This window comes from Oryx dammah, unplaced genomic scaffold (genome assembly GCF_014754425.2).
Source record: "Oryx dammah isolate SB20612 unplaced genomic scaffold, SCBI_Odam_1.1 HiC_scaffold_11, whole genome shotgun sequence".
NCBI classification, from domain to species: domain Eukaryota; kingdom Metazoa; phylum Chordata; class Mammalia; order Artiodactyla; family Bovidae; genus Oryx; species Oryx dammah.
This window is the reverse complement of record NW_024070195.1, coordinates 21,584,923-21,596,249: the sequence shown is the minus strand read 5'-3', so window position 1 is coordinate 21,596,249 and position 11,327 is coordinate 21,584,923. Positions and strand designations below refer to the sequence as shown.

Genomic DNA, 11,327 nt, shown 5'->3' with positions numbered 1-11,327 from the left:
TTTAATATTATAGTACAGTATCTTGAAAAGCACAGTACAGCAACAGTTATATCACTACTGCTTTTATGCTTGCTTCCGGACATTTGGGGCTTGAAATAAAGAAACTATACTACTGTACTCTACACAGTACTGTAAAGTACACAAAAGCATAGCCACTTGTAGAGGATGCACATACATGACAACGTACATCAGACAGGTGAACTACCTTACGTGACTGGGAGAAAGTCAATTGTTAGGTAGGTAAGAAGTCTGGTTGGGGGGAGCGGGGAGGAGGAGGAGGACCCTCCCAGAGGAGGAGGAGGAGAAGGGGTCTGGAGCTCTTGAAGAGTCATGTTTCTCCTTCTTGAGAACCTTCTGACTAATCCTGTAATCTTAAAATGTAAATTGTGGGAGTGGGTCTAGTAAGACCTTTCTATTGTTAGTTCTAATCCTGTCATTTTAAAATGTAAGTTGTGGGAATGAACTTTACAATCTTGGAGACATTCTTTTGATTTACTGTAATAATTGAAAAAGTATATAGCTCCCTTGCTAAGACAAGTGAGGGGGCACTCTCTGCCTGCTTCTGATGTCTATGTCAGAGTTGTCTCTGTCCTTTTTCACTGTAATAAAACTTCTGCCACACAAGAGCCGAGTGGTCAAGCCTGGTCCCTGATCCGGAAACTAAATTTTCTTCTTTGGAGATCACGAATCCAACACCATTCATTGTAAGCTATCAACTGGACATGTGCATGCATGTTCAAATCTTTGAAAGTTTGCAATGTGAAGGTTCATATGTAGGGGACTTACCGTATAGTAGTATGTATGTCATATCATTATTTTTTATTGAGAAAAATACACATATAAGGCACTCAGAGAAAGCCCAGGGACAGAAAGCATTGCATAAACATTGGCCAATACGGTAGATATACTATTTCAATGAGATAGATTATGTTACTTTCCTTAGTTATTCACTGTCCTCTATGTGAGCTTTACTTTTTTTCGACCACATGGATAGGGAAAAAAAGCTTGGTTAGCTGACTTGCTGTGCCTAACAAAACCTAAGGGGAATGACATATGCTCCTCCTGAGTAGATGCTTTAAAAGTCATCATGTGGTCCTACGTCTGTTTTTCTTTTGCCATAAGTGTAGCATATTCAAGGCAGAAATACTCTTCTGGCCTGGATCCTAGAGCAGTGAGAATGTGTTGCATTATAACACAAGCAAAAATGAAACACAGTCAAGCCTTTAATTACTTACTGCAATAGCATTAGCAAGAGGCCCAACAAGAAAAAAGTGCTGGCTCCTGCAGTGCTTTTTATTCTCATCCATGGAACAGCGGCAGGCAAGGGTCAGGTGAATCAGGACAGGTGTGGGGATTGTCTCACTGCCAAGACAGCACCAAAAAGACTCCAATATTTCCAGATTCAAAGAGGATATGTTAGTTTCCACCAACCAACATCACTTCCAATTTAAAAATTTAATGTTTCATCTATAAACTGGTAGCAACAATAACAACAAAATATTTGCACATAAAAAAAGTAAAAATTATGTTGGAAATACTGAGGTTGCACTTACTAAACCACAACAAACTACATTATTTACTTTATGATTTGTAAAGCTGCATTCTCAGAAGTGGGTATGATTTTAGAGACTGAGTCAATCATTATAATGGTGAAGTCATTCTTCACTGACTTCTCATTTCTCTGATATTCCAAGAAATTGAAGTGTCAACTAAAGCATTAACTTTTGTCATACCTTTCTTCTGGTGACAACTTCTGACTTGGGGGAAAAAAAAAGGCCTTTGTAATGTCTTCACCATGTAAGTCATTGATCATACTTTCCTTTAGTGTGTATTTTCTGGTGTTTAGTAAGATTAGAGCTCCCACGGAATGCTTTCCCACACTCATCACACTCGTATGGTTTCTCTCCAGTATGGATTCTCTGGTGATGAATAAGCGTTGAGATTTGCCTGAATGCTTTTCTGCATTCTCCACACTTATAGGGCTTTTCTCCAGAATGAATCCTCCGATGATTAATAAGGGCTGAGTTCACATAGAAGGCCTTCCCACACTCCTTACACTCATATGGCTTCTCTCCTGTGTGGATTCTCTGATGTTTGATAAGGGCTGAACTCACACTGAAGGCCTTCCCACACTCATCACACTCATAAGGTTTCTCACCAGAGTGGATTCTCTGATGTTTGATGAGGTCTGAGCTCACACTAAATGCTTTGCCACATTCATTACATTCATAGGGTTTCTCTCCATTGTGGATTCTCTGATGTATAATCAGGTGTGCCCTCACACTGAAAGCTTTCCTACACTCATTACAAGTATAGGGTTTCTCACCAGTGTGGATTCTTTCATGCACAGTGAGAGTTGAGCGTACACTGAAGGCTTTTCCACAGTGATCACACTCATAGGGTTTCTCTCCAGTGTGGATTCTCTGATGTCGAACAAGGCCTGAGCTCTGAGCAAACTTCTTTCCACATTCACTGCATGTATACCGTCTTTCTTCTGCAGACCTTGCCCCATGACTTTCTAATTGGTCCTCATACCAGTTATAAGAAGCTTTTTCATTCTCAGGAATCTGTAAAGTATCCCCATTATATGTGCTGGGGACCTTCTGGTGTGGATCCATCCTTACAAAAATCTTCCCTTCAGAATTAACACCTTGTTCATACCTTTGGCCTTGATTCCTGAAACAATAAACACACCTTTCAAATGCAATTTATTCCCTGCAGCTAAAGCAATATGACCTGGGTTTGATCCCTGGGTGGGAAGATGCCCTGGAAAAGGGAATGGCTACCCACTCCAGCATTCTTGCCTGGAGAATTCCATGGACAGAGGAGCCTGGTTGGCTACAGTTCACGGTTTGGAAGAGTCAGATATGTCTGAGCAACTTAAAAAAGCAATATGATGTGATAAAGACTTAACTAGGACTCTCAAACACGTTCCACAAACCTAGGACACACCGATCAAATGTGGTCAAATCAAATGTTTTTATTCATTTGGTACTACCACAAAACTCCTGGAATGAACACCTGACTAATATACTATTTAAATATATACTTTAAAAAGGCAACTCAAACAAAATCTGGGCTATAAGTGAGTAAATAAAATAACATAGTTTCTACTTAAAAAGACTTTTTGTCACATTTAATTAAATTGGGAAACAAGATAGGAGTTGAAGAGATTTGCAGATAATAGAACAGATGAAGGAACACAGGAATAGAGAAGGCAAAAAATTAGAAATTCAACTGATACTGAATTAATTTGGGAAAACAACAATAACATCATCATTGTTTTACCACTCACAAGTCCACACTATTTGTGTTGGAAGAGAGATACAGTGATTAAATAAGCTCTGTCTACTGCTGCCACTGTTACTACTACAGCTGATGAGGCTACGGCAGACAGCATTTTAGCAACAGGGATGTTTTGTCTCCTCTGGAATTGTGACAGAATAAATCCTCCATCTCTCCAAAGAAGGGTCCATTCCATCTTTGTAATTTAGACCAATGTGTAGATAACGTGTTGGATGGTTCCCACTCTCTTATACTCTGACAACAATACTTTATCAGTTCTATCTCCAAGCTTAATAAAACTTTTGCTTCAAACTCAAATTCCACAAATTATCACCCTTTACCTTTTTCCATTTTACAAGTTGTTTTATGTGTCAACAGTCATAAGTTGACAGTGTGAACTCTTGATAAGAATGGCATTTCACCTCTGTGGTCTTCCTCCCCCAAACCTCTAACCTTATAACAGTATAGTAATGAGAAAAACATCAGTCAAATTTCAATTGAGTAGCATCCTACAAAAAACCTGACAAGTATGTCTCAAAAATGTCAAGGTCATCAGAACCAAGGGAAGTGTGAGAAAGTGTCACAACCAAGAGGAACACGTGGAGATATGACAATTAAATGTAACATGGTATGCTGGATGGGATCCTAGAATAGAGAAAGGACATTAGGTAAAAACTAAGGAAGTGTGAATAAAGTATGGACTTTAATAATAACAATATGCAATAGTAACTCAAGAGTTGTGATAAATATATTACATAAGGTAAGATGTTAACTATAGGGAAACTAAATGTGGGGGGATATAAGAACTCTCTGTACTACTTTCACAATTTTTCTGTAAATCTAAAATGACCAGATCTCAGAAACTACTCCAAAAGTTTTATTAAAAAATTTGTCTATGTTTTTGAACAGGTAATATACAATCAAAAGTCAAAATGATCTAAAAAGATACAGAAAAAACTTGTTTCCACCTTGATTCCCCGTTTGCCACCTCCACAGGTAGCCAATTTTATTAGTTTCCTGCATCTTTCTAATGTTTCTTTACACAAACATGTATATTTTAAGCCTCTAACTTCCTTAATTCAGTTTCAAGACCTACAAATCAGTCACAAGTTTATTGTCACATGGACACTACATTCCACATGGCTTAAGAACTGTGCCATTTATTTCTAAGTGATGCTGTTTTATCAAGTTTTTCTGAACAGTAAGTAGCTCTTTGGCAATACTGAAAAAGTCTCACTTGGTGCACAGTTCACATACAAATGAACCTTTGCCCAAAGTCCAGAAATGAGGTTACCATGGAGCGTATGGTACAAGTTGCTTTGTCCTTAGCAAAACATGGAGAACTCCTAGTCCTACCCAAAGCCCCTTTGATCTGTAGCTTGCTCACACCTGAATTAGCCTTTCCTGTGGCTGCTTCAGTGCGCTGTCTTTTTCCCTCTGAGCCCCAAATTGCTGACATTGACTTAAGGCAACTATAAAGGACAATAAATACAATATTCTTCTGAATTATCTTAAGGCTATAACTATGTATAAAGTACCTCTCTGATGTTGTTATCAGTTACTTTAACATTTTTAATGTCAAAGAAAAGGTATCAAGAAAAAAGAGGGACATTTGCTCTCATCTTTTAAACAGAAGAAAACGCCTGGAGGCGGAGGGGAAATGCAATGTAGATATCAAAAGAAAGGAACTTTCATGAATGTTCAGCTAAGCTGAGTTTTTTTCTTTGAGGCAAATGAAAATATTTCAAGAACATCCAAATAAAACTGTCGAGTGTCGGTGAGCTACTAAAATTATCACAACAAAGCAGAGCTGGGGACACAGGGTCAAGAGAAAAGATCTCCTCCATTCTCCGACTCCCCTTCCTCGCACCCACAAATAGGGCTTCGCCAGAAAAGCGAGGAGGGCCACTCCAGCGACTGTTAGTCCTCCGGGCCTCCGAGACGCTGTAGGGGAATTTCCAGTGCCAGTATGGCCAGGATATCCTCCCCAGAGGACAGGGAGGAGGGAAAGGACAGGAAAAGAAGGCGTCGGAGGGAAAGGACAGAAAAAAGGGACGAGGGAAAGGAAAAGGGAGTAAAAAAGAAGGGAGATGTGTGGGACGAAGAGGCAGAGAGGAGGGGCGGCAGAGTGAGGGGCAGTTCTGAGACAACCAGGTGGAGAGCTTAGTAACCACCCACCTCGGGGGCCCTTCGCCCAAGAGCTTACTCCACACCCAGGAGAAAGTCGAAGAAGTCTCACCCGGAAAACCGTGCTTTGACGAACCAAGAGGCTTTTGATGCCTGCAGTGGCCTCCTGAGGTCGACTTCCGCAGAACCCCGCCCCAGACACCAAGTCGTCCGTTCTAGGAACCTGGAGGCTTCCCTCTCAGTGGTTCGTGAGAGGAATCTCTGAAAGGAGCAAGAGAGGAAACGATTCTATTTATATAGAAAAAAAGCATTTAAGGCTTTTTAGCTCTTTTAATCCTGGGTGGCACAGTGGTAAAGAACTGCCTACAAATGTAAGAGATGCAAGAGACTGGGTTCAATCCCTGGGTGGGTAAGATCCTCTGGAGGAGGAAAGGGCAACCTGCTCCTGTATTCTTGCCTGGAGAATCCGATGGACAGAGGAGCCTGGCGGGCTACAATCCATGGGCTCGCAAAGAGTGGGACAAACCTGAGCTACTGAGCACACACAGACACAAACTTGCAGGGCAGACGTTACAGTCATCCTCTCATATATAAGAAATCTGAGAAACAGACAAATTTTCTGAGGTTGGGCAACTAATAAGAGAGCAGAGATGAAATGTGAACCTAGATCTGTTTAGTCCCTACTCCTTTCACTTGCCACCCAGGGGAACCAGCGAATGGATCTTCAAGGCTTAGGTCTCAGAAAGTAATTCTTACATTGGTTTGTAAACTTAACACTATTCCAATAAAATATGAACTTTTTAATAAGTAGATTTTAAAGTTAATATAGAAAACTAAACAAGCAAGATTCTGCATGGAAAAGCTGAAGAAGAAGGGCAATGAAGGGGCAGTTGTAAGGCAAGTGCAGAGAAAAAGAGAGCGAGCTGGGAAGTCAGGAAAGAAGAGGGAAATTTATTAGAGGGAAATGACAGAGTGACTAGCCCTTAAAGAGAACCAGTGTCCTCCCTTTCTGATGGGGTCGCTCTTATACCCTGCCAATGAAAAATTCTCTGAAGGGATGGTTAATTTTTAGCCTGTAGTTGAGTCCTGTGGTCAATAGCCGGAGGTCTGGAATCTGGTGCTTTCATAGCTTTGAGAAGGTAGGCGCTAGTGAGAAATCAGAATGTTGTTTGGTCAATTTGGTCAGTTTCAAGGATCACTGTGATTTTATTCTTTGTTTGCGAGGTCAACATAATAAGCCACCTTAATAATGAGACCCTATGTGGGCCCTCGGAGAAGGCAATGGCACCCCACTCCAGTACTCTTGCCTGGAAAATCCTATGGACAGAGGAGCCTGGTAGGCTACAGTCCATGGGGTCACTAAGAGTCGGATACCACTGAGCGACTTCACTTTCACTTTCATGTGTTGGAGAAGGAAATGGCAACCCACGCCAGTATTCTTGCCTGGAGAATCCCAGGGACAGGGGAGCCTGGTGGGCTGTCATCTGTGGGGTCGCACAGAGTCAGACACGACTGAAGTGACTTAGTAGCATGTGGGCCCTATCAGCAGTTGCTCTAAAGAATTTTAAACATGTATTACAAAGCCTTGATAATTAAACAGTGTGGCACTGGTGAGCAAGATAGATGTAAGGGAGATCTTACATCCAGATCTTCAGAAAACTACTGAATGTCCAAGTTTAACACTTAATAATTCTCCAGTAGGGAGATTACTATAGGAAGAAGGGTCCCTAAATTAATATTTCAATGGTATATTCCTGGCTAGGATCTGGAGAGACAGTGGTTCTCCTGCTGCTGCGAGTTGACGTTTACTAATAGATCACTTCTTTACTGTGTGCAAGAACTGGGACCTAGAAAAAAACATGTGAAATTATGAGAGAATCACTGTATAACCAAATAAATCAGCAGAGTAGGGCAAGTTCCAGGAAAGTAAGGAGAGGAAGAAATCAGTACAACAAATATCTAGAGAGCACTTCTTATGTACTACGTAATGTTCATGCAATGTAAAAGGCAGGTGCTTTTATTATCTTCATTTACAGATGAGGAAATGGAAGCACAGACAGTCCAACTTTAGACTTGCATGCCTAAAACGTAGGGAAAAATAAGAATCACTAACAGGCTAAAAGTTTTAAGATAACAATAAATACCTCTCCTTTGCTGCCCTATCTTCTAGGTTTATCCAACTCCCTCTTGAGGTACTCCAACTTAGCCACCTTCCCAACCCTCTCTCGCCACCCGCTTCCCACAATGTGGCTCCCATTCCCAGACCTGGTATTACTCAGCAGAAGAGTCAGGAACTGGCCTCAGTCATTGTCAAATGAGCTGCAGGAGCCAGCTCAGAGCAGTTTTCTAGTAAGAATCTTTGGAACCAACAAAAGCAGCGCTTCTAAAAATTCAGACAGGCAGCTTTCTTGTAACTGGAGAGTCTGCAATTCAGTAAGATTCCTCGCGAGGGCCTCCCTTTTCTGCAATACTTCTGTAAAAGAAACATTAATTTACTCAAACAGAAAGCAGACTGCCACAGCTGTTATGCTGTTACTCTAATTACTGAGGGTTATGGAAGGACGGGGGCGGGGTGTAAAAAGCCATGTCAAATAAGGGGTTAATTTGCAAAGGGCTATGTGATCACAGACTGGGATTAGCAGGCGCGGTCCTGTGCCACAGGAATCTATTTGCCGTCGCCTTGGGGGCACTACTGGGAGAGCAGATGCAGGGGTGTGTTAGGAGAGAACAGAACCGCCCTTGATGGAAGGCGGGTCTGCCCAAGTGTGGACGGAAAAATTATTGCTAAAGGGGAACGGCCATCATTTATTGCCAAGCTGAAATAAAGACGTATTCTGCATTCTAAGGGAAATATGGACACAGAATGCAGAAGAGGAAACTTCTCCTAAATTCAGATCTCCTAGTACTTATTTCCAATCATTTGCTGTTTCTCTCTTTTGTTTGGGATGGCAAGCTGAGGGATTTGGTGGGCATTGATTCCAAATGTACCAGGTGTACACGCTGTTAATGTGATTCAATAAAACTCTGAAGACCTCAGGAAAGATTGGGATTATAATCCCGAGTAGTTCCAAATGTGTACTCCAGCAGCAGTAAATCGTTAAGAAAAACGCTTCCCCGGGAGGTTGCATCTGGGGTTATCGCTCACCGTCCCGCCTCTCGAGGTTCACGCCCACGATCCACCCGGGCCCGTCCAGGGAGAGGGAATCCAAGAGATTGCACCTGAGCAGTGCCGACCACACTACCGTCAAAGAGCAAAGGACCCTACTGCAGTCAGAGAAGCAGCCAGCTCCGAGACTTCCTCGTGGGCGGAAGTCTCTCATTACTTCCGGGGCGGGGCCTCGCTTGCATCCCGACTGGCAGTCGTGGGTTCTGAGGCTGGCTGCAGGTTTCGTCCTTGCTTATTTTTGTGAGCGCCTCTGACCCGAGTTTTCCCAAGATTCGCAATCCCTGCCTCGCCCGTCACAAAGGTGGTTTTTTACTTCCTGATTTTACCCAGGGTAGGACCAGTCTTGAATATTGGAATTTAAAGACTGAAGCTGGGAAAGGACATCTCCAGTGTTGCTGCTGCTAAGTCGCTTCAGTCGTGTCCGACTCTGTGCGACCCCATAGACGGCAGCCCACCAGGCTCCCCCGTCCCTGGGATTCTCCAGGCAAGAACACTGGAGTGGGTTGCCATTTCCTTCTCCAATGCATGAGTGAAAGTGAACTCGCTCAGTCGTGCCTGACTCTAGCGTTACAGGATTCCTAAACCGACACACTGGACGCCAGGAGCTCCGGTTTTCATTGTTAGTGTTCTGAATGCCAATACTGCACATCCTATGTGTTTTCTCCAAGATTACGGACCGACCTGAGAGCAAGACCTTCAAAAAGGGGTTGCAACAATGCAAAATCCCTTGGACTACTCAGGCGTTCATTAAAGAACTCAAGACACCAGTGTACTGGTTTGGACATACAAGCTGATAAAAGTAATAATTCCTAAAATGAAACACTACAAGAGGTGGCACTAAGTATGAATACATTCTATGACACTGTATGAATCAAGAACATAAAACAAGGGTCATAACTAGTCAAAGAAGCAAAGCCTCCGGAAGCCTGGATTCTGTTTCCACCTGTGCCATTAACTTAATGGATCACCTGGTGCAAGCCACATGACCTCTTGGGACCTTCCCTTACAGAATAATGGACTGGAAAATGATTTCAAGTCACTTCCAAACCTAGCATTCTACAGACTAATTAAACACATCAGAGCAGTTATTTCTTTGATGTATTACATACTTACATTTTTCTAACTCTGAGATTGATCCTTATAAAATCTGTCAAAAGTACCACTGAGTTGCAAAAAGAGACTAGTTTTTAAAAAGTTGTCTTTTACACTACTTAATTTCTTAATTGTATTTCTGACTAGCCATATTTCCCCCTACAAGTATCTTCTTAAGCAGGATTAAGAGAGTATGTTAAAAACTTTATGTGGGTCTGCTTGGGGTTTTCTTAGGAAGTTAGCAGTCATTCCTGTCTAGTGGCTGCCCAAGGGGTGGTTAAGGGTCATGTGTTGTCCCCAAAGCTAAATCTTTGATTTGTAGGCTCCCTGCTAAAGAGGCCCCAGTGTTTTATCTTTCATTTTATGGGAAAAAACAAGATACAGAAGGCTAAAACTAGACTTGTACTCCTACACCACCTTCCACTTTGGAAGGCAGATCTGATACCGAGAGCAACCTTAAAACATACATGTATGTTGCTGTGAACTCCAAACATTAAGGCTTTCATAATATTACAGACTATAAAATATATAAACAGATTCTCATAAAGCTTGGCATAGCTGATTTTTCTAATAGTAAAAAAAAAAAAATCTAGTATTTTCTCTCTCTTCTTTTTGCTATATACCCTAAATATACCTAGACCAGGGTTTCTCAGGCACTATCAAACTTATGGAAGTTTGGGAATGTTTTCTTTTGTGGGGGCTGTCCTGTGCACGCAGAATGTTTAGCAACATCTCTAGCCTCTATCCATTAGATGCCAGTGGTATCCCAGCCATCCCTTGATAGTACAACCAAAACTGTCTCCAGACATTGCTAAATTTCTCCAGTTAGGAACCAATGGTCTACTTGAGACACAAAAAGCCTATTTTCAAGCACTTTAAAGGAGTAATCTTTAGAGGTTCCTATTTTCCTTCTTAACCAACAAACAAATCTGAACAAATGAAGTTTCACATTTCAACTTTTCACACATACCCTAACGTTAAATTTTTTTGTCTTCCATCTTGAACGCAGTTATTGATGTATAATGCAAATGGGTCTGTGCATAAAATGAAGAGACATATATCCTTGAAAGCAGTGTAAATATTTCTGTAGATAGAAATATTGCACCATAAACAATGCACACAATAATTTGACAAGCATTTATTAAACGCCTACTATGTGCTCAGCACTGTACTAGGCACTAAGGGGTGCAGAGATACAAGTATAAAAGTTATTATTCCTGCCCTCAAGGAGCTTACAATTTAATTTTGGAAATAAATACAAACATGAAACTACAATACAGAGTGCTAGAAAATAATTACAAAACAACATATTAGTAAGTACATGGACCACACTACAAACTTAAAGGATCAGTGCTGAGGCAGCACAGAGTTAGGGAGGTCTCAGTGAGGTGAAATCATCAGGGAGAGCTCACTCAGAAGATATAATGGAAGCCAGGCTTTGAAGGGAGTAATGAACATGAGCCGGGGCTGAAGAGAAATCTAAGCAAAAGAACAGCATGAAAAAGGCACAGAGGCAAGGGCTTTATAAGAGACATCAGTGGAAGGTCACAGAAGTGAATGATGAATCAAGGTGAATATACTAGAGAGAAATGAGGCTGAGGCAGATTAAACATGAGGACAAGGTAATAGAGGACAAGGTCCTATCACTGCTCTGATA

The 11,327-nt window shown here is 41.6% G+C and overlaps 1 protein-coding gene across 1 annotated transcript; it reads right to left on the bottom strand.

Moving 5' to 3' along the window:
• Nucleotides 1-384: 384 nt before the first annotated feature.
• LOC120870397 (zinc finger protein with KRAB and SCAN domains 8-like) lies at nucleotides 385-10,252 on the bottom strand. The gene is made up of 3 exons (XM_040250059.1): nucleotides 8,558-10,252; nucleotides 7,678-7,885; nucleotides 385-5,673 (listed from the first exon to the last, which is right to left on the bottom strand). Exon 3 carries the CDS (start codon nucleotides 2,616-2,618, stop codon nucleotides 1,803-1,805), a length of 816 nt encoding a protein of 271 aa, XP_040105993.1. The 5' UTR covers nucleotides 2,619-5,673; nucleotides 7,678-7,885; nucleotides 8,558-10,252; the 3' UTR covers nucleotides 385-1,802.
• Nucleotides 10,253-11,327: the final 1,075 nt, after the last annotated feature.

Coding starts and splice junctions, on each gene's coding strand:
- LOC120870397 (XM_040250059.1), bottom strand. CDS start 2,618: ATGGATCCACACCAGAAGGTCCCCAGCACATATAATGGGGATACTTTA.